This window comes from Hippichthys cyanospilos, chromosome 2 (assembly GCF_059441005.1).
Source record: "Hippichthys cyanospilos isolate Australia breed blue-spotted pipefish chromosome 2, RoL_Hcya_1.0, whole genome shotgun sequence".
NCBI lineage: Eukaryota > Metazoa > Chordata > Actinopteri > Syngnathiformes > Syngnathidae > Hippichthys > Hippichthys cyanospilos.
In genome coordinates this window covers 25,798,466-25,822,779 of record NC_142370.1, presented here as the reverse complement: position 1 = coordinate 25,822,779, position 24,314 = coordinate 25,798,466, and the positions used below count along the sequence as shown (strand labels likewise).

The window sequence follows — 24,314 nt, the reverse complement described above, 5'->3', positions numbered from 1 at the left end:
CCCTTGACCTAACCAAAACCAAAAACATACATTTTGTTGAAGATAACACCTAAAAAGACATTCAGCTCACCAATTACTACCATCGTGACCAAACTTCAACAACATGTTGAATTCCAAGTGAAACAAAACCAACATACTGTACGTTTTATTCCTGTGGATTACATTTCTCATTTTAATCTCTGTAATACTATGCAGGTTTTAAAAATAAGCACTATACGCCAGTCCCATTGTTTTTACAGTAAATAGTGGCTATTTATTTTGTTTAAATTGTTGTTAAATTTGAAAAAAAAGGTACCCTAATAAGACTTTTAAAACAAGCAATTCTTAAAGATAATGTATAAATGTATTATGGTAAAGATAACTAAACTGCTCTCGGACAGGGTTGTTTTTTTTCATATGGTTTAATGGAGCCCACGCTGAGAATCGTTGCTCGATACTGGATAGTGTAGTCCAGCTTTGGGATAGACGCAAACTCCTGTGACTCTCAAAGGGAGAAGCAATGTATGAAAATTGATTAATGATCAAATAATTGTATCACGGGTTTTTATTCGTTCATTTTATGTTTTAATTGGTTCATTTAATTTATGAAGTATTGTTTTAAGAAAGCGTCTTGCATACCCAGTTTTCATTATATTTATAATTACCTCAGCAATCAGTTGACCCATTCCAAATCAAATCTGGCCCTGGAGCACAAAATTTTGCTCGTCAAGGACTCATTTTTTTAAGACTAAACAAACGCCGTTCCACTTGTGTCCACGTTTTGTAATCAGTTAAATTATCGTTGGCTTCGTTAATCAGCTTCATGTAGGGTATAGTACGTGTTTAGCTATTGTTGTTGTTATCCTTGGTGGATCAGCTATATTGTCCGCTTGAATAATTGAGAAGGTTGCGTTTATTTTTTTCCCTCGGTCAGCAAGTAACCTACTAGTTTTGTCCCCAAGATCAATGGCTTTTGGTAAGACAGGCGGAGAGAGAGAGTGTGAGAAAGAAGGTAAAGCGAGAGAGCGAGGGAGTTTGGGAGCACACGGCATGGCGACTGGAGGTATGCTAAACACCGCTGGTTCCTCATCCGGGTACCTCTCGGTCCACGGCGATTGGCCGGCCGGGTCACGTGGTAAAAGTAACTTTACAGGGCTGCTCGCAAGTAGGAGGGCTTTATGGAGCAGAAAAACGACAAAGCTAGAAAAATTATTTTCCACTCCAGAAATTAATGATCATGAGCTCGTATTTGATGGAGTCTAACTACATTGATCCGAAATTTCCTCCATGCGAGGAATATTCGCAAAACAACTACATCCCCGAGCACAGTCCCGAATATTACAGCCGCGCCAGGGACCCGGGCTACCAACAGCAGCAGCAGCAGCAGCAGCATCACCACCAGGACCTGTATGCTGCACCGCGGGCCAGCTACCAAGAGCGCCAGTACAACTGTGCAAGCATCCCCGAGCCCGACACGCCGAGGGGACACGCGGGAATAGCCCACTCGGCGCACCTGCTGGCGGGCAAGGGCCAGCCCGCTTCGTGCGAGACCCCCCAGTTGTCCATGTCCCCTGCCACGCCGCCGGCCGCAGCCTCCGCCTGCAATCAAGCCATCCCGGAGCATCCGAACAGCGCCGCCTCGTCCAAGCAGCCCGTGGTCTACCCGTGGATGAAGAAGATTCACGTCAGCACTGGTAGGCAAGAGCTGCGTGTTTATGTCCGCCCTCTCCCCCTTTATCAGCCCCCTACTCCCATCTCTTTGCCAGCCCCTGCTCCGATAGCAGGGAAGCCTTTTGAAATGGCACAATTGAGGCGGATTTACGACTCGGCATTGGTAATTACACCCACCATAAATTTTATAGCCGAGGTATACTCAGGGCAGCCGTATCACCATGTGGCTTCTGCTGTTATGTATTGCGCCACGGAAAGGAAGAGAGAGAGAGCGCGCGAGGGGACATATGAAAAAGAAGGGCTAAAAAGAAAAAAAAATCCCGCTTTGTAATCTTGCATTAATAATTTAGCTTAGTTGGCTTCGAGTGTCCCCAATAAGGCACCACAACTTGTAAAGTTGCCTGTTATATATCCCAAACATCCCCATAAATCTTTCAGGTCACATCCATGTTTACCCCTCCTTTATTTCGTCTTCTCCTTCTTCTCGTCCTATTCCTCTTCTTTTCCTCTCCCCCACCCTCGCCCAGTGAACTCGGGCTACAATGGGACGGAGCCCAAGCGGTCTCGGACAGCTTACACCCGCCAGCAAGTCTTGGAATTGGAGAAGGAGTTCCACTATAACCGCTATTTGACTCGGAGGAGGCGCATCGAGATCGCCCACACGCTGGTTCTGTCCGAGCGCCAGATCAAAATCTGGTTTCAGAACCGCAGGATGAAATGGAAAAAGGACCACCGGCTGCCCAACACCAAAGTGCGCTCGTCGTCGTCGTCCTCCGGCTCCAACGCCAGCTCCGCAGCCGAAGCGGCGGCCCCTTCCTCCGCCATCAACAACACAGCGGCCTCCGATGAACTGAGCGGAGCGCAGCATGCAGGCGACGATATTACCAGGTTATAAAAACCAAACGTGGACGACGCAGGCGAGAAAAACAAAAAACAAAAACGAAACAAAAACAGAACAGAACTTCTTATTTATAGAATGATGATATATTTTGTTGTTTTTTTTGGTAGCCATTGTGTGCGGTTTCCTCGAAGTCCAACGTTATATAAAATGCATGTTATATAGCATGGGTTACTGCGAATACCGATGCATTCTTTTATACGTGATACAGGGTTTAATTTATTTGAAACTCGTTTGAAATTGTGTTTTTTATTTTGTTGTGAATGAAGGAAAATGCAGATGATTATACATTTAATCCAAATATTATTGCGGGCCATTCTTCTGCCCCGCTGCCCAGGTGAAATGCACAACCTATTTATTTCAAACAACACTGGAAGGATATCAATATAATTATTTTTGGTATTATAGGAGGATAAAAAAAATCGCTGAAACACACCGTTGATCTTGAACTTGTATGTTTAGGATAAAATGTGACAATTACCTCGTGTATTTCAGAAACAGGATTATTTTATTTACAGTTTGGTTTCGTCGTGTTGGTATTGTGTTTAGGCCGTTTAAAAAACAAATTCTTGTGAAATGCAATAAACGGAGTTTAGTGTATTTGTGCTAATCATATTGGTCAATAAAACAATAAGTGTCTTCTAGTTTTCTATACGTTTGGTGACTCGTTGATTAAATGTAGGCTAAATCTGGTTCACAATTGTATGGATATTTGAATGTGAAGCACACGCGAATCACTGTGTTTTTTTAAGTGTCTTTATGAACCCTGGAGCTATGGCTGCGCATTTCAATGAGTGCGCGCGTGTGTGTGCGTGTGTGTGAGTGAGTGTGTGCGTGACCTGAACACAAAGCTGCATGCGAATCAATTTAGAGAACATTTACAATGTGTTTCGAGGGTCGGCATTGTTTTGGAAAATGGTCGTATTGCTTTTGTACACTCAGTAGTTACCCTGCTTTTTTCTAGTCCACGGACAACCACGTTGGCTTTCCACATGTGCGAAATAAAGTGAATAAAATAATTATTTGCCAATATGCATCATGTAGAGAATATCAGCACCACGTGATCCGGATGGCCTTAAGCTGCAGATGTCGTGGATTTGACACCCTTTTTCTCTGTATGTTTGTGGCGTGGGGTGGGGGCGTGGGGGATACTCAGGAGCAATAAAAACTGCCCATGAAAAAAAAATATTAGCAGGGGAAGCTACTTTTATTATTTTTAAAGGTCCAAAGCCTCTTGCGCTAAAATGGTTCCAAACATCACTTGATAAAAAAAAAAAAAAACGCACTAAATTGATAAATTAGCAAAATGGTGACATGAATGGGGTGGTATAAATTGCCTATCCTCTTTTTTTTGTTGGGGGGGGCACGGTGGACGCACAAAGGGAAGAGGCATTCTCCACCATCAATCTCTTCCTGCAGCGTTGTGGTGCATGTGCCAAAACAGTTCTGATTATAGACAGAGTGACACACAGAATGTAATCTTACAAAAATAGCTGGGGTGGGGGTTTTATAGTGGACTGTCTCATATTGGAGCAAAAGCGTTAACTAGTGCTTATGGAGGTTGCTTCTTCACAGAATAGCGATGAGTCACGGCTGAAAAATGAGCGGAGGAGCCTTTATGTTGGCGGACAAGTTGGAGAAATGGATGTGCTGGCCACAGTCAGCATGCAACATCCCTCCACTCCCCTTTTTCTCGCCCATGTGTCGCCTCCGTGTCGCCACTCTGAAAAGGTACTTGATTGAAATTTGGGGGACGGGATGTTGGTGGTGGTGCTTATGGGGCGATGTGCATGGGAGAAGGTCGAGTTCACACCGAGGACACATTTTCTCTACCATCAGACTCATTTCAAGCTGGATGGTCAACTCCCCTCCCGCCCAATGACCCGCTCGGGCTCTTGTCCCCTTGGCCTCCGTTTCCTCATGGGCACTTTGTGCCCGCGGAGAAGCCTGCTGGCGGGTCACGCGACTCAGAAATGCGTCGCTGAACGCGTGTATCCTGCTGTGGAGGCCTTCTGTGCAAGTGCATTTACTTGCAGGTCCATTCACATATTAGTGCCGTGGACTTATTCATATAACGCTTTACCGTTTATTCAAATAGTCCTTCTTGTTGAGGGAACTTGGTCGATAAAAAGGCTGGTAACAGTACATCCGCAGAGTAGTTTCATTTTACTCTAAAAAGACCATTTTGGTGAAATTTAATGGACTTACTCTGAAATGTTTACTTCAAAGTATACATTTTACTCATTGTTTTTACTCTCTTTAGACTCGGGCAAAATGTATTTTTTACGCAATGCTTAGCATGCTTTGTCATAAAACTGGGTAGAGGATGGGGGAGGGGCGTGGGGTGGCAACAATGGTATATGTCACGTGGCCCCTGCATGTTACTTGAGAATTTCAAAAGTGAGCCCATCCACCCAGTTTTGGTTTGTGGTTTGGAAATAACATGCGGAAGTCCATGCGATGCAAGCCTGTGAGTTGTGTTTTTCAAACATAAACATAGATCAATGATGATTATTTGGCTAGATAGCTGATTTCAACCATTAGTGGGAAAAATCATGCACAGACAATAATGTGTTGGAAGGTTTGATATTAAAAAGTGGCGGAAATCGCGAAATGCTTTAAACAATCGTGTGTAATCAGGCTTTTTTTAAACGTTCATCTATAAAACTGTTTCAATATAAGATGCTGCACAAACGTTTCAGAAAGCATATCACAATCTATAATAGATAATTTAACGGCAGTCATTAGTCATATTTCAAAAACCGAAATTCGAATACTGCAATACTGCTCAATATTATATAATAAATATTATCTTCTGCTATGGAGTCACGACGAAGATAATACTCGGGTAAAATAAGGAAAAAAACAACAATTGTAATGTTTCTTTCTTATAATCTTGGAATAGATTACAACTTTTTTTTTTAATCTGTCATGTATTTATTAGTATCTTGAACGCTACCACTTTGGCCATTAGTTCCGGATGGTTTTGTTAATATTTATGTTCAGTTCCAATTGAATACACCATTTTGTATCTTACCTGCAGAAGATCCTGTTTAATGCGATTTCCGTTTCTAATCTCGTCTTCCCTTAAATCCTTGACGTGTATATTTTTTCTTGGAGTGAATGAAGCAGCTCTGTGCTGCAGGTAAGACAGCAGACAATCGCAATGGAGGTGTGTTCAGCTTCACTGTTTTAAATTCCTAAACACTTACTCAGCTCCATTCTTTTTTTTATGCGCGTGTGTCTTCTGACTGCTGAATCACTCGAGATTTTCAACTCCAATCGGCCCATTGATTGATGTTCGCCAAGGGCCTCGGGACTCTATCTTGGAAAAGAAGATGCAGGAAAATATTTTACACGAACAGTTATCGAAATGTTTAAATTGGAGCAAGGAAGGAAAAAAAAACTCCCTAGTTGAATAGCTGACGTTTTTATTCGCACACAAAACAAAAGTGGTGCTTTCAGGTGAGTGCCTTGCCAGTTTGGTGATGAAAGGTGTATCGCTGTTATTGTGTGCAGTCGCGGCAGCTGCATAAAGGCTGCGGGTTGAAACAAGGGTCACGCTGCTGACTTGTGTGTGCATTGACCACCAAGACTGGGTGTGTCAAAAATGCGCAAATCTTCTTTTGTGGGAAGCAGATGCACCGCGTCCACTTCGTGCCTTCGTTTACATAAAACACACATTTGAAAACGGCAGCAGCCAATCGATTTGGAAGAAGCTTGGCGCGACTCTCAGATATTCCAAATGTGCTTGAACGCCGTATCAGGCAAACATCTACACGCGCACACGCAAATACAAACACACTAAGGAAACGATTACCTAAGTAAACTTTAATGACAGTAAAGTCATTGTGGGTTGTAGGCATCGATATATATTCGATTGACTTCTTTATGGAGCTGCTCAATTTAATGAGTCCCATAAAAATAACACGGATATTATTAACAATAATAACATTAACTTCGAAGAGTTAAGACAGTGATTTGTTCATTCTACTGAAAGTTATATTTCGACTAGCTAAAGTGAATAATCACATTATTCAAAACAATCTCACTCTGATTCCGCGAACTGCAACAAAAAGGTTTAACAGTTTATTTAATTCAAGCCACCCATCCATCTTTATAGCAGATTTTAGAATTCTTGAATGTCATTCATCGTATTGCGCATCGGCATCACATTGAGGGTCTATTCATTCACCTTTTGAGGTCACATGCACGGTTCTTTGTTGTTTCTTTCAAAAATTGTTTTTGCTTGTAATGCACGTCACAGGTACATTCAATGCAGTATTAAAACAATAGGACGTTAGCAAAAACCTCTAATTTGACTGGCTCAAATTATGAATATTATTGTTTTGTTGTTGTTGTTGTTTGCAATGTGCAATAGTATGAATAACGGGTACAATATGTCATGTACAAACTTTGGTTTCACGTATCAAAAACATCGCCAACAACTCTCTATGCAAACAGTTTAAAGTTTTTTTAGTTTCATTAAATATTCCTCTATGACCGGATTTAATTCCTCAATTACCCCACCCATTCAGTACACACAATGTAGTCTTTACCTTTCATCCATTTTTCAAGTCAAATAACAAAGCGGCATTTTCCCCCCATATCCAAATGATTGCTTTTTCGTGTTCTCTCAGACGCCTGATCTGACTAATGTCAGGCAGCAGATTATGCAGCAGACAGTGCAAGCATATAGGCAGGACAGCGCCAAATTAAAACCGCGTGCTTGTTCTCATGCTTGCATGCTAAAGTCAAGACTGGTTGGGGGAATTGACAGTGAGCGTCTTACTCTGTGCGTATTTGTATTGTCTGTTTGGGGCTTACTTATGAAGTGCAGTGTGCAAACTCCAGTCCTTTCATTTGGCCCAGCATTGTTTACAGCAGTATAGGGCACCGGAAACATAAATCTTCTCTGTGTGCCAGGACAGCGCCATTTATATGCAGCGTTTTCACCGGCAGCACCCTCGCTGCCCATTAACGCCTCCTTTCCGGGTCGCTTCTTATCTGGCCAGCCTGTGGGCCTGCGCATGCCCCCCCCCCCCCCCCCCCCCCCCCCCACGCGCGCAAAGATTTATTTTTATATTTTTTTTTCTTTACATATAGAATTATCTAAAGTGCAACATTTGGATTCTCGTGCAAGAGTCCAGCCCCATGAAGCGTTTTAACCCCAGAGTGAAAATGTTTTTGTCCAAAGTATTTTGAAAGAGAAAAAGGGGGGTAAAGACAAGCTTTAAAGAGGGTGACACGCAGTACGACCGCCGCGCTTTTGTGAGTGGGTGTTTGGTTGTGTGCGTGCGCGTGCGTGCACTAGGGAGAAAAATGATTTATTGCTACTCAGGCGGTTCAAACAGAGTTCACGGAGAAACGTGGTTCAGGCACAGGTTCTAAATTATGGTCTTGCTGTGCTTGTAGATCACACTTTCTACCTCCGATGCAGAGCGTGTGTTCCAGGGTGCACCCCTCAAGATAGTAGGGAAACAAGAGCAATTTAATTACTTTTCGTTCAGTCCTTGCTTTCCATCTCCATCTGATATCAAAACAAAAGGAACGATTAAAACGGCAATAACCGGGAATATTTTCCTCGCATTAAGTTTAGTTTTTGTTCCAAATGTAAAGAACAAATAACATTTTTCGGTGTTTTTTTAATTACATATGAGCCATCGTAATGTCTCAAAATACAAAAAATGTAAGGTTGTTTTAACAACAAAAAAAATAGCATTACGTTGGTCTGGTTTAATGAATCCAAATCATGTATTTGTTCATTATATATATATATATATATATATATATATATATATATATATATATATATATATATATATATATATATATATATATATATATATATATATATATATATATATATATATATATAATTATTATTATTATTATTTCAAATCAAAGATAAATGGTGAATTTCCGCTTAACTTCACTGCAATTTAACCTTTCCAAAGCTTAAAGAAGGTCAGGGAAGCCAGGATGTTCAGGTGAAACTGAGGTGAAGATGAAGGGGGAGGGAGAAGGCTCTGCTACAATATGCAACCCTATGAGTGCATGATCCATCATTTGTAAGAGACGTGTAAAGATGGCTCTCTCCACGCGATTCTAGTGAAACACACAAGGTAACTACACCGTAAACCATAATACCGTAATGAGCAATTTGTGTCTTCTTTTTTGCGAGATAAAAAAAATGTTATTCTACTTACAATGACTGTGATATTGGAATATTAGTAATCGTTTTATGTGGCCACTAAAATGAATGATAAACAGTCCAGCAACCTGACTAGTTAACATCAACCACATAGGAACGCATGCAGGGACATTTGCCATCACTGTTGACTGGACTGTACATTGATTTAGTCGATGGGAACACACGAGCTCATTTTGTCCTTTGTCTGTGTACACTAACAGTCAAGCCTTTGTCTGGCCGCTCCCGGGGAAGCCTATTAAACCAAAAAATTGCAGTTTGAATCATCCGTGCTCTTTAACAAAACAAACATAAACACAACCAGCTAAAATGGTCTTAAAATACAGTATAACGCAAATGATTTAAAGATTATACACGACTGCTTTATTTAAAATAAATGTCAACGCATATAATTATTTTATTTAAAGAAGTCAAAACATTTAGAACATAACAATTTTAATCATACTAAAATGTTTAGTAAATATTTTTGTGCCACTGTTCAGTAAATAGCCCGGCGTTTAAATTCTGACCACGCACCAAATTACGAAAATAAAGTACCACCATAACGAACGTTGAGGCTGCACAGCTTCATGTGAAATTTAATTTTAATATATACAAAATCCAGTAAATAAATAACGACGAATAAGTTCAAAACGTTATTTCCTATCTGCCATTTTGCACCACCGTCACTAAGTTCCAGTAATTCTCCAGTAATTGTAAAACTTAACTGACGTGTTTTACCCCTTTTTAAAATATCTTAACAGGCGAACAAAGACTGCCAACTGCCCTTAGATGACGACGTTGTCTGGAAAAAATAGCGCAGAAGCTTCAAGTCGACAGCAAAAGTCTTTGGTCTTCTACTGCTCAGCTACTGGACAGTTCACAATCACGTGACTGGTGCTGCCTTTTGGTAAATATTGTTTGTATTCTCCACATCATTATTAAACACATAGCTCTTAATACTTTTTGTATTGTATTTTGTATTTTGTAATTGGTCACGCAGATGTCACCATCTTCCATTTGTAGCGCTTTAATTCATTTATTTGTTGACGGGGAGTTCCATGGACACCCCTCCCCCCCTCCCAACACACACACATACACAGGCACGCACGCACACACACACGCACGCACGCACACACGCACGCGCACACACACACCCATGCTTACACGCACACACACGTAGTGCACCCCCTGCAGCTTCAGAGCATTACTTCTGGGATGCCGTCAAAGGTGGACCCGGTATACTATGAGGGGATTATGACCTCTTATTTCATCACTTCTAGCTCTAACCTCGATGAGGCAGTGACGCTTGCTGGACTCTCTGAAGGCTGGGATGAAGCTCAAGACCAAAAAATTCGCTTTTCTTCCCTCTTGCCATTCAGCAGGAGCAACATTTGCATACACAAATCCACAGATGATTGCTTCAGAAAAAATGGGTAAGTATTTCTTTTACTCTTATAGCCAACATAACATCCATTCATGAATAATATTGAGCATTGTTATTGATAAGCTCATGCAGTTACACGCATGGAAACACAGACTTCAAAAAGTATACCACAAACTTTAACAATTAAAAAAAAAAATCAGATTTTAATAAACACTATGAATAAATGAGTATTTTTTGCTTCAAAAACAGAGGGAAAAGTTTGTTTTCAGACATTCTAGAGTTTACAAGAAGTGAGTCAAAGTTAATTGAACATGTTTGTTGAAAAAACAAAACAAAACTTAAGGGCAGGGTCTGCTTTTTTCCTTCTGTAAACATAACATTAAAAAATGACTCCCCCCATCAGCTCAATGAACCTCTCCCCCCATTTCCAAAACATTTGTTTTGCTTCACCCATTGCCTATACTATATGGGCTAGCACTTTTTAATGTCTGCTGCTAAACCATACCTGCAAGCTGGAGGACTGGCTGATTCCAATCCTAAACAATCGATTTTATCCCTTGTCACTCTAAAAGTTGTTCACATTGCCTCAATTTACTTTGTTGGTACTGGCATCTAAACACACCATATTCACTACACAACTATGGTGGTCTCCTCAGTTTTTCCCATCCAGGGATACTCATACACCTCATTGTAAGTAAGGACAATGCAGGGGCACATGGAAACATTAAGTGATGTATCATCCAAAACAACAAACTGTGGCACACAAATGTGTGTTCTTCATGTTTCTGAATAAAAACAAATGAGCAATGTCACGGAACGTTCACACAATGTGTGCGTGTTACAGGTTTTACAAGAATACAAATATTTTCAGGGTTTACTACATTGGCGCAACACAAGAAACATCAGGCAGGCAACGCACTTGCTTTTGTTAGCTGTGTAACTACACAGATGTTGCTTCAAGTACAGAAGAGAATACTCTCAGAGACCAACATATTTTTTTAACGGTATACCTATATTCGAGTGAAACTTGTAATGTATTGTGGCAAATGCTAAATACTCTCTTCAAGCTGACAGTCCAACAGCTGTAAACAACCACTATCCAATCTTTGCTCCTCATTCACGGTAGCTATTGGAAGCTGGCAGTGTCACTTTGCTAGCACGGGTTTCATATTGTAACTGTTAAGGCTCAAATTGTTTTGGTAATAGGCTAGAAGGAGTACCTTTCCCATGATTTTTAAACACAGAAACAGGAAGTAGTTGTAGTTCTGGTTGAACAAACACGGTTTGCCAATATGTCATAGCATGTGAAATAAGGGACAGGATCAGACTCGTTACCAATAAAAAAAAAGATTACATTTTGATCCAGCTGTTTTGGACTGCATGGGGCTGAGGTTGATATCGATACCATGGATTATATCTTACCATCTCTAATATAAAAAAAGTTTTACCCTCGTTGTAGATTTCGGAGTCACTCGGGTCAGTGTCACTCAGTAGCCTAGCATGTCGCTAAATGAGCAGGCTAACTTTATGAGCCCCATTTTTGTGATCAGGTGCAGGTCTGGAGATTAGAGAGGCGCAGACATGGTCGGAATGGGGCCAGACCGAGATTTGGCAATTTGGTAGATAGACGCAGCTTTGCGCAGGCATACGAAGGTGGTGCGCTCCATGTGCGCCTCAAAACAGACGGCTCCCATTGTGCCATTAGAGCGGCTCCTCCCTATTCCTTTAAATGTAATTCACCTGACTCGCACGAAAAATCTCGATATGGCAACAAATGGGAAGACACCTAAATACACCTGAAAAGAGTCTGCAAATAGACCTCGTGAGGTGGATGACATCAAGTTGGCCTGGGAGAAGGTGACAGATGAATGAGTCCTGCCATGGCACACTGAGAACAACATGCCCAGTGTAAGCAGTTAAGGACTCCGCCCAGTGCATGTTATAGAGGGCCAAGGACAAACTAGCAGAGCTAACCCCCATTAAAAGCAGAGTGAAAACATTGTCTCCCAAGAACAACATTTTATTCATAGTTTAAAGTTATGGCGCAAATAAGGTGGTGCAATAAGGTTTTGTAAAAAGAATGCAATATAATTTCTTATCACGTGTGAAGTCATGTTAATAAAATAAATAATTTGCTTAATTTGCTTTGTTAGATTCACATTTTGTCTATTTCTTTTCTACAATAACATAACTTAATATATATATATATATATATATATATATATATATATATATATATATATATATATGTGTGTGTGTGTGTGTAAATAATATGATTGAATACAGACCGAACGCACATGCCTCCATCTACCAAACGAAAGCCCTATTTGTTTGGCATTCACTTGTCCAACAACAGGCCCACCATTCTTACGGCCATGTCTCTTCCTTAAGGACTCGATAGTGGGTGTAACCCAAGACGATATTCAATCTAGCTGGTTTTAAAGCGTGCGTTATTTGCTGCATGTTTAACAGATAAATATTTCCTCTTTTTTGCACTGTTCGTCATGGTCAGTGAAAAACTAAGCCAGTTGCTCTTCTCATGTTGATGTTGTAGCAATGACAGTTACTCCTTAAAAACCGCGATCCCCAGCAGCAGAAAGCATGCACACATTGACAGAAAGTAACCTGGCATTACTTGCTTCTTTTCATGTAAAGACATGGAGAACACACTTTTGTTTTTATTCTCAGTTTTATAAGCAAGGATTTGCAAAAAGAATGAAATCAAGTCCAGTGCTGACTCTTGGCAGTTGACTGACACCGCATTCATTGAAAGCTCACACTTTAGGACTTCTCACACATCCTTAGACATACTCATTCAGTGCACCAAATAGCAATGGCTACTGCGTGAGCAGGTTGCAGTGATTACTGTGAATTATTTTATCATTTGTTTGACGCCCCATAATCAGAACAGCCACATGTCAACTGATCTTGCAGAGGCAGAGGATACTCATTCTTCTGGCGTGTACTTAGACTCACCTGCCCACCACTGTGTTGTTGGCCGGGGTGAAAACATTCACTCTCCGCCCAGAAGTGTCTGATCAAACCAAAACGCATTAAAAGCCCAAAATACAGGTGGGGGGTAGGCATAGTTGAGTTGTGTTGAGACTAATTTAATCTATATACATCCATTGTCTATTTCTAAGGGAAAAGCAGCAGACCCTACCTACCTGTAAGAGTCGAGGGACAAACTTAGAACCATAGGTTAGGACACGGCCGGTCTACCTTTGCCAGTATATTACCGGTGTATGAAAGACAAGTCTTCCGAAGGACACCAGCAATATACAACTTACACAAAACAGGGGTGGCAAAGCTAAGGTGGTAGAGGGGCTGCCTCCCATACTCAAGTTTGTTCCTGAACCTTTAAGTATTTTTGAAATGAGTGAAATTTACTCAAAAACTGTCCTTGTCAAATGTACTTAGAATTTCTCAGTAAAAAAGTAAATAAAATAAATACAACTAGACACAGTTATTTTACTTTAAAGGAAAAATTAATGAATTAGGCAAGAGCTGGTCTTGTTTGATAATCGTGCTACAGCCAGGACAAGATCTTCTACAACGTGCACTTCAGAGAAAAACGTCACTCAACAAGTCACTCAGGCCTTATTAAGTACCTATTAAACCCTGTTTGCAATATCACTATCAACATACATTTCCTGTGAAATCTGTAATGGTGGTTCTTTTCAGTGGATGTCCCAAGGTAGCATTTAAGTGACTGAGATGGGGCTGTGGCAGGTCTGCCCATGCGTGTCGCCGAGATTAATGTGGCCTGTCAGGCAGCCGTAGTGGCGTCAGATGTTTCCCCCAGACTGTTGCTTCAGGAGGCAACCTACCCTGAGCACGCGACACAGTCGACAGGCTGACTCGCTCTGTGTCTCAAGTGTGACTGAAGACCTGGAAAGAGATGAGGGCCCTGCACTTGTCTTTGGGGATCAACATGGGCTGGGGGCGTTCTTTTGTGATTGACTTGTTACATGTTTGTCTTCTGTGTGTTTTCAAGACAGGGATGGGATCAGATATACTGGAGAATGACCTTCACAAGCCGGAGAAGGAATTTGTCGCTTTCTCACCCAGAGTTCACATATCACGAAGTAAAAATCTGTTTCCAGAACCACGGGATGGAACACAAGTCGAGCCGAATGCAGTTGTCTTTATGTATCTCCTCCCTTTTTCCCAGTGGCTCATTCGGGCAGTTTATGCTCTTCTTATCATCATCACTTGGTTTTCGCTGTGATCTGTAGGTCTCTGAATTTTTTAGCGCGGTTCATTCAGATACATGTTTGATTCCATCCGTTACCACACCCTGAGCATACTTTACTTGTGTCTCCAATCATCATTCCCCACTGAAATGAATGAAATACCATTAATTAGTTTCAGCAGCAGCGCAAAAAAAAAGTTTTTCTAAATAGAAAAATACCACTGCTATACATTACTGTGTACTACGCATTGGATGTTTTTTTCATTTCCATAGACATGACATACATATTTTAAATGTACATCTGTACAGTGGATCTCTAAGTGTATCTTTGCTCCTTGCAGAGGATAAAGAGGATATGACAGAGCAGGGTAGCATAGAATGTCAAACCGAGTTAAATGAGATTATTTTACCCACTAGATATCAATCCTTTCTGTGCAAAACACATTGTACATCTAAACCAAAAGTACCTGTCATAGCTTTTTGAGTGGTTCTTCTTTTTTCATCATTCAAAAATGTTTTGAATTATAAACTCATACTTAGATCATCAAAATTCTGAGTTAATATTGATGGAAGTGTTTGGTTAAAACCAGTTAAGCCAGTTAAACTCTCCTCCTCCTCGAGGGTCGCTTTCTTGCATGTTTCCCAGGTTTGATCGGGATTTTTAACAGGCTTCTGCTGAATATGCTGATGAGCAGATCATTTGAATCAGGTTGTGTGGGGGAAAGAACCCTGGAAAACGTGCAGGATGACAGCCCTTGAGGACTGGGTTTGGATACCCTTGAGCTCTTCAAAACTGAATCCATCCATCCATCCATCCATCCATCCATCCATCCATCAATCCATCTGGGTCACAGGCCTGCTGGTGCCTATCCCAGCTGACTACGGGCAGTCGGCAGGGGACAACATCCTGAATTGGTTGCCAGCCAATTGCAGGGCACGACGAGACGAACAACCATTCACGCACTCATTCACACTGAAGGTCAATTTAGTGTGTTCAATCCACCTGCCGTGCATGTATATGAAGTGCCCGGAGAAAACCCACACAGGCTTGGGGAGAACATGCAAACTCCACTTAGGAGGCCCAGAGAAAGGTGGTTTTGAATTATGGTCCCTGAATTTTGAGGCGGACATGCTAACCACTGTCACCAAGCCTCAAAAAACAAAAAAAACCCTCAAAGTTCGGGTCACCCGAATCTGAAGGCACCACTGTTCGTCCATCTTTTGCCATGGCCCTCCCATACAGGCCCAGATCATCATCATCATCATCATCATCATTATCATCATCACATTCCAAAGTGGCCCTGGGGCCCATTAGTGGCCATCTCAATCTCAATGATACATTTACCACCACTCATTAGTATCTTTCATCTTAAATCCCACAGCACAGAACTGTGACATGTTTTAATGAAACTACTGTACATGAACTTGTCCTGTTTAACAGTGATTTACTGTAAAACTGAAGGCCATGAATACAGCATGTAAAAAATGCTCTGCTGTGTTTTGCAGATGTTAAGTGATGTTGCATGTTTTAGTCCTTTTCCCTTGATTAATGTGGTGTAGCTAGTAAAACAATTTGAATGTGGAATGAACTTGTTAGTCCTGATATTTATTAATGTAAATTATTTTTTCAAACAAAACCATCGTTGATTCAGGTCTCCAATGATTGTCCCATACAGGCTGTTCTTAATAAATACTATTGCTGCTTCAAACTGCTTGTGCTTCAACCGTTATTTCAAAATGAACAATTCCTAGGCTGCATTGTAGAAAGTAAGTCAGCCTGAAGCCCTCTTTGGCAAAACAATTGTGCATTCAAGTTGCACACTCTTTCCACTGAGAGTGTCTCTCTGGCTGCCCCCTCCGAGTTCCCCTCCATTAATCATGGAGCCTTTGGAACGCTCCAACCACGAGTTCTAAACCCACTGGGCACTATGACAGGATGCCTCGCCTCCTCCTTCCCCAGCCTCGCCTTTACAAAAGCCAAATTGAGGTGCTACAAGTCAGGGCTGGCCTCCCTCTCTCGAGGGGGGCATGTTAGCTTTGTAGCTCCGACTCCACAACAAACCAGAGAGGGTCAGTCACTAATGACACCTTGTTTTCCTACTGTAATATTGGGGATTTTATTGCTGGCAACACTTTCTCTCAATATTGAAGAAGTTTAACCCTCAAGGGGCTAAGTCCTGCATATGGAGTATGATACGTACTTATTTATTTGACCGAAGTGCTTGACGGTTCTTTCGTCTCAACATGCTTCAGTTTGAAAAGCTTTCCAACGGAAGGAGGAATTTTACTTGGAGTACACAAAGACGACAAATGAGGTCAAATGAAATTCCATTGAGAGGCACAGAGGTAAGATGCTGCAGGTTGTCTGTCCTAGACAGAAACTGATAACTGGTTGTAGGAACCAGACTTCAGTATGATTACCCACAACAATGACAGCATCCATACGGGAAGTGCCAAACTGTAACATTTAATCAGATATCACCATAAGTGCCAGATCTGTCTTGCAGCAAAGGCAGCCTAAGACATGACATGCAAGTTACAATCAAGATTCAAGAGTTTTATTGTCATATGCATAGTAATACCACACAATGAAATTCTTATTCTGTTCATTTCGCCGAGCAGACTACATCCCATAGTAGTAGTATGGCAATTCAAAAAACAAACAAAAAAATACACCGCACTACAGTGCATTAACTGTATGAGTGTTACAGTCCAAAGGCAGCAGGGTGTTACAAAGACTTCCTCTTCCTTATTTCCGGGAAGACTTCCAACAACATTTCTTGGTAAGTTGGTTGGAATTTTCGTTCACTCACTCGGAATTTGTGAGAACCTGACTCACAATTTATGATCTAAGTTGGGGGTGTCCAAACAATGATGCGGGGAACATTTGTACATTGGCTACTACCACTAATGCTGCTAATCAAAAATATGAATGAATAAACGAATATTGATTTATCTTGCTATAAATAGATAAAGAAAGAAAGAAAGAAAGAAAGAAAGAAAGAAAGAAAGAAAGAAAGAAAGAAAGAAAGAAAGAAAGAAAGAAAGAAAGAAAGAATCAGCTCATGTTTGTACTGTATTAAGGATACGTTGATACCGGTGTCGCCTATTTGGAAACAAACAGACAAACAAACAAATGCTCTCATACTACCTGTTTCCATCCTGTTATGTATTGTACATATTGAGCTAACCAGTCCCCTGTGAGCATGCAGTTGGCAGGCTGCAAAATGCACAGCAGAGAGTTGTTATGTGCTTGCTTCGTATTGTTTAATGACAACCCAGATGAAGTGTCCCGTAAAAGTAAACGCGAAGAGAATTACACACATATATTCAACCAAACACATATTCTGTCTTGCAAACGCATCGCGTCGTGACCACGAGACCATCTTAATGCTCTTTGTATGTCTTTTTTCGTTTTGGTTTTACCCCACACAACAATCAGTGCCTGAACGCACCTTGAGACATGCCAGAGCTTATGACACATGATCTAAAGTACCCATTTCTCTGCACTACATACTGTATGGTGCCTTGGCTTCACTCTCTTCAGTTGGGTTGGAGACAAAACAAGCATTCTAGGAATGCCGGAAATCAGGTTTATCCCTGTTCCACTTCCAGCCTCGAAGTGTTCGAGGTAAACGTAATCAATAAAGATGGCTAATTTTGATCTGATGCTTATGGTTCTAGTTCCGGGGTCAGCAACCAAAAATTTACAAAGAGCCATAGTGAACCAAAAAAGTGTCTATATTAACTATGTTAGCCAACTATCAAATGTTTATTTTCCCTCAAGCAAATCCTGGAGTGAATGACGCATCACGTGGTTTTGGTCTGTTTTCTTCCAGTGATTAAAAAGGAATCAGTATTTTGTTGTTTTTTTTTATGTTTTGAGGATTTCCAAAAACAACAAAGAAATAGAACGGCGACCTGAATAACAGTACACAGTAATATGTGGCCTGCGTTATTCCAAATGTATACAGACGAAAATCTGAATTTCCTTTATAAAAACAGCCAATTTGTTATGACTAAATATTTGCCTCTGACAGGATTGTGTTCTCTCTAAATCCGACTTCTCTTTTTGAACATCATTGGACAGTTTCTTTTTATTGGGCATGTAGGACTTTTTTTGTTATTTGGCAACAACTCATTACAATGCAAACATGTAAGTAATCCCAAAGCATATGTTTTTGTCCTCCTCTGCTATGTTTGTCTTTTTTATTTGGGATCCATGACCCCCATCAAACACCCACCATTTTATTTTTTTGGCAACAGCCACCTGTCTTAACGTCAAGTTGAAAGGAATGTGCGTCGCAGTCAATGAAGCAAGTCTCCCTCTAAAATAAATGCTGAAATTGAATATTTATGCTACATATTTTACACCATTGGAAATGTTGATAGTGTTTGTGACATGTTTGTAAACCACATTAAAACATTAACTATATTCTCTCCATATTTTTCCACTTTCATTCATTATGAAAAAAATCCAGGGAGCCACTAGGATAGCGCTAAAAAGCCACATGCAGCTCTGAAGCTGTGGGTTGCTAATCCCTGTTATAGTTCATCAAAACACATTTTGACCTCATATATATATATATATATATATATATATATATATATATATATATATATATATAATTATATATAGTCGATTGCCATAACTTCAAATCATTTCATACATTTCACTGAATAGGTTAACACAGGAACATGGCAGCATTTCTTAACGCACTTAATACAAATCATGAGTAACTTGTATGTATCTTAAATTATTAAAATAATGTAATGTTAAATAAGGTCGGATGAATATATGTTTATAATCCTATAAACCTATGTTTAAAAATACTATTGTGTGCGTCCAATATTTTTTTTTTTCATTTTCCCCACCCAAAACTTAAAAATCGTTTCCTATGCGGTCCATAATAAATAAAGGACAGAGTGCTTCTAACCAGAATATGGAAATGTAGGAAATAACTACTACTAGCAATTTCCAGGCAAAATACGGAAAATAAAAAAAATAGAGTAAAGAAAAATATTCAAGTGTTCCTAATAAATAAATAATCGTAATAAATGATGTCAAAGAGCATGTTGTGTTAATACAGCAACCCACATAGCAAAATTCATCCGGCTCTTATATGGGCCACAAGCTTGCATTTCTTCTGGCCCAGCTTTGGCCCACACACTACATACACATATTAATGTAAAACCCTCCTTCTGCTCAACCCAGCTCTGGCCCACACGCTACACACCGATATCACATCTAAGATGTGTTGCTGGGCCAAATGCGGCCCATAAAAGGCTGTGTTGATATCATGGAGATCTTGTATGTTTTCATCAGTGGTATCAATATCTCAGTGAAAATCATCCGCAAACACTACAATTGTAGATTGGCTATTTAACTAAAGTATCAGTCAAGAACAAACTAACAACCGGATTGGTCAAATTTAATAAATTTTGGGGGGTGAATAAATATGTTCATTTCATCATGTAATGTTTCTTTTTGAGTGAGTTGATTCTTTGAACTTTGATTTTAGAGTTTATTAAATTTTGCTTTTTTATAATTCTAACTGTCTTGTTTTGGCAATGATTTTCCAATGATTTACCAAGACACCCGGGTTTCATATCATTCACAAAGGCAATATGTCGTAATTAAAATGTGAGGAGTACCCCCCCCCCCCTCCCAAAAAAAAAAAAAAACAGTCCCACTTGCATGGCAATATGTGATGAAGCCATTCACTGGTGAACAATTCCAGAGTGATCAATATTGGTCAGCGTGTGACATTTCGCAGTATTATTGTCGTTATTGTAACTTCATTTATTAAACTACTTCCTCAGAGGGAAAAAAATGAAAAGAAAAGAAGCTTGGCGGTGTGCGTGCTGAAACAGTTTCATAACCAACTTTCCTTTGACTGTCACTGATCAGCCCTAACAGGCAACCGTTTAAAATGCCATTGATCTTGATCACACTGCACCATAATATGACAGTAACCGCTGCGTAAGATGGAGGAAGTCAAATTTCCCAGATTGATGAATCACATCAGTTGAGTTATCATCCATCTAACTGAGCCATACCCTCAGCTTTGTTCCACATGATGAAGCTGACAAATAAATAAAAGCCACAAAGGTGACAATGGGAAGTGATATGTAAGGAGTAGCTGCTGACGGGTGTGTTGGGCTAAATACCTGTGCCTTTTGGGCAAGGAAGGTCATAAGGTCTAAAAAGGACAAATCAGTCTTTTTGTTTTCACCTCATTGTGTAAGTTTTTACTTCTTTTTGCTCTTGTTGACGATGTAAAATTGCCCAGAAAGATGGAATTCACCATTAGTATTTTTCTTTGTATGCTCTGTCCTTCAGTGCTCTTTTGAAAAAATGTGCATGTATGTGTGTATGTAAACACACTTGCTTGCTTTTTCCATGACATCCATTAGAAGTGAGTATTTATGCATCTGTAGAATGTGGAAGCATAATAGGGAATGAGTGCTTGACTGGCATCGCTCCAGCCCAGTAAACTTCAGTCTTATGTAACAAACAATGTCTTTTTATATGCACTATTAATGGAGTGTACGTTGCTATCTCCACCACACCCACAGGTGATTCTACTGGTTGCGCTCTGGTGGCGGTTTCACAGTCCAAATAGATCACGACTATCGCTTCAATGGTAAACTGAGGGTTGTTGTAAAATGGATTTTGTAAAATATTAAACAAGCAGCAAGATGAAGAGCAAGTGTTACATATGAGGGGAAAGCTTGAGAGGCTTGAATGATGGTAAATGAAGTTGAATGTTTGCTAGAAGGATTGGTCCTGACTTGTTTGTGCCTACGCACTGTACAGCAGTTCAGAGTACCCACCCTTTTTGGTGTCCTTGGAGCGTGCACTGGGAGACTTCAATGCTCATGTATGTAATGAGAGTCTGACCTGGAAGGATGTGATTTGGAGGAATGGACCCCTTGGCTCTGAACCAGAGCAGTTATACCTGTCGTGGCGGCACACACTTGTGGACACCGAAGGTGAGGGATGCCGTCAAACTGAACAAGGAATTCTATGGGGCCTTCTTGGACTGTGGGACTACAAAGACAGTATACGGGTATTAGTTGTTCAAACAAGATGTGGCTTCACGGGTTGCCCAGGCAAAAACTCGGTGTGGGTGCAGTTTGGCCAGGCCATGGGAAATCACCTATGGACAGCTATGAGAAAAAATCGGATCCAAGATTTGACGACTTATGATGGTAAACAGTACCCCATTAACAGTGTGTATAGTGAAGATGGGGGCTACGGACCTCAACTCAGGACATCTAATGGGCAAAATACTTCAAATACCTCCTCAATTGCACCAACATTTCTTCTGCTGAGGAAGCAGAGTTTGAAAACCCCGAGGTGGGCTCTTCTATCTCTGAGATTGAAGTCACCTGGGATTGAGGTGGTTAAAGGTTCCTTGGTAGCAAGGCTCACGGGGTGGATGAGATCCACCCCTGGTTTCGAAAGACTCTTTTACAAGGTGTTTAAGATAATGGAACACTGGCAAGCCGTACAGGGTGACCCCCACCGACCGCCCAAAGACAGCTAGTGTAGACACCAGCAGGCTAGCAACCCTAGTGAGGCTGTGCTGGTATAGAAAATGGATGGATGGATGGAATCTTTTCTTTGAGCCCTTTTTTGTGGAGGTCTGCCTTCTTGCAAACACTTGTGTTTGGACACCATGGACTGTTTGTGTATTGCGGGAGAATGTGATGAGGAATCGAAGGTAAACCTCGAGCAGCAGCGGCATCGTAAATCACCAGACACATACAAGAATCTGAGGAATCCAACGCTGTCTTCCTCTTCCGTGCACTAGTCCTACCCCCATTTTTCTGTCTCTTTACCGAGCAGACGTATTGTAAGGGGAAACGTCTCCTTAATCTTTTTCAGCTCCCTCTTTTGCTTTCATGCATTTCCTCTTAAATAATCCAGCTATTACCACCTTGGTGAACATTCACGCAGTGATGACCCAGCCTCATGTTATGCACAATTTCCATGGCTCTATAGGTCCCCTGACACCCTCAAAGACTTGCTGCTGTTGGTATCAAATATCTGTGCAATGAAAGCTGATCCAACCATTGATCAGGTAATGAATTAGGAGAGGGAAGTCATTCCAGCCAGGACCGCTGGGGGATCGCTTTCCTCATTACTGCTCTCGTTTCATTGCTGTCAGTATTCCTCCATGGCAGCTCATTCACCATAAGGCCACACACATGAAAATGTCAGCTGCTTAAAAAAAGTCTAGTTTTGTTTATCATATTGATACGAGTGCAAGCCTAGTCTCAAGCAGACATTTCTGGCTTTTCAATCCTAACTACCTACTACGGACCTACATTTTTTTTACACCGAATCCTAAAGTGCAAAAACCTTATAATACTGAATTTGGACAGTTTCAATGCAAAACAGGACAAAACTGCATAACTTTGGTGCAGCATCCTGAATTATCAACTTATGGTTATTTTGGTGACAATTACTTTTCACTATATATATATATATATATATATATATATATATATATATATATATATATATATATATATATATATATATATATATATATATATATATATATATAGATTAATAATTCTGAGACTAATATATTGCTTTTGGGTGTCTGCTAGCTAGTTATTAAATTAATTTGGTGGTGCAGCAAAAACATGATCTCATATTTTAATTGCAATTTCATAGCAAAGATGCCAAATAAATTAAAAGGAACTTCAAGGGAAATTATTATAAAATTGCATGCATTTCCATGGGAACAATTCATGCAGCCTTTGGTGTCAGAACAAATACAAAAATGAAAGATTTGAAAGGATGGAATATAAAAAGATATTAAAAACATGAAATAAATATGTTTTTTATCAGCACAAATAATCAAAGAATGATGCTTCGTAAACTCATATTTGAAGTTTAAGACTGCAGCTAATTAATAGTCTCATTATGCAGCAGCATATTAACTCTGCATACCCAATGGACCACTGATGTGCACAGTGAGCATGCACAAAAACAAACAAAGCCTCTCCTTCTCTTTCCCTGCGGTGAAAAACAACACATGCTGCAATGATGAACATTTCCTCCCGTTTCATGTTTAACCCTGCTCATTTCCCACAGTCAGAACCCCGGAAACAAGCAGCAGCTCGGGGGGAAGATGACTGATGGTCGCTTGTCATCATGTTTGGGACCGCGCCGACTCAGAGCCTCTTGGCTCGCCAAGGCCGTGGAGCACGGCGGGATATTCAGCAAAAATGGCGGAGTTTGCCAGGCACCGCTTCCTTAGCACACGGCCGAGCCTGCGCATACACTAACCTGCTGTTAGCGGCCGTATGCACAGCACTTGGCTGGATTGATGGTTACGTCTTATAAAATGTGACACACTCCCTTCTGCAGTGAGCAAAAAGGCCATTTATGGGGGGCCTGATGGGTGCAGACCCGGGCCACCAAATTCTCCCCTTGCAGGCCTGACTCCAGAGGGTGGCCTCAGTCACTCGTGTCCGGGCAAGGGAAAATGGAATCTAATATTTGCATTCATTGTAGAGGTCTTTTAAACCATGCTTTGTCTGGTCTTCCACCTAGAATCTTTGCGCTATGGATGAATATAACAGAGCATAATACCTCAAGTAACGTAGCTCTAGGATTACAAACCCTCCACCAGGTGGTGGCTCATGGTGGGTCGGGGTGGGAGATTACATTCATGTCAAATTAATTGTTGCACAGTTTTTCACTATCTTACTTTTCCTATTACCTCAACGCTACACACACACTTGGGTGTACATCACTTGCTGTCCCTCCCTTAGTAAATGACAAATACAATATAATTTATTACAAAAACACAGTGGTTATTCAGCAAAATTCTGAGTGCCTTTATATGGTTATTGTTATTATTACCAGACCAATTTCTACCAATGCAGTGTGCCGATAGCTTGCTAGCTATGTCTTCATTCCAAAAAGGCAGAAAATCGCAGCATGTCGGCAGGCCCAGCAGAGAGGAGC

General features: G+C 40.7%; 1 protein-coding gene and 1 long non-coding RNA gene across 2 annotated transcripts in view; both read left to right on the top strand.

Moving 5' to 3' along the window:
• The window catches only part of LOC148428010 (uncharacterized), a 32,989-nt gene extending 16,996 nt beyond the window's left edge, over positions 1-15,993 (top strand). Inside the window, exons 3-5 of the long non-coding RNA XR_015864849.1 lie at positions 9,503-9,648; positions 10,022-10,174; positions 14,123-15,993. This is a non-coding gene — a long non-coding RNA (uncharacterized LOC148428010). The remainder of the gene's footprint in view (positions 1-9,502; positions 9,649-10,021; positions 10,175-14,122) is intronic.
• Positions 1,172-3,278, top strand: hoxc4a (homeobox C4a). The gene is made up of 2 exons (XM_088407407.1): positions 1,172-1,673; positions 2,178-3,278. The coding sequence occupies exons 1-2, from the start codon at positions 1,211-1,213 to the stop codon at positions 2,543-2,545; spliced, it is 831 nt and encodes a 276-aa protein (XP_088263533.1). The 5' UTR covers positions 1,172-1,210; the 3' UTR covers positions 2,546-3,278.
• Positions 15,994-24,314: the final 8,321 nt, after the last annotated feature.

Coding starts and splice junctions, on each gene's coding strand:
- hoxc4a (XM_088407407.1), top strand. CDS start 1,211: ATGATCATGAGCTCGTATTTGATGGAGTCTAACTACATTGATCCGAAA. Junction 1,674..2,177: donor GAAGATTCACGTCAGCACTG/GTAGGCAAGAGC, acceptor ACCCTCGCCCAG/TGAACTCGGGCTACAATGGG.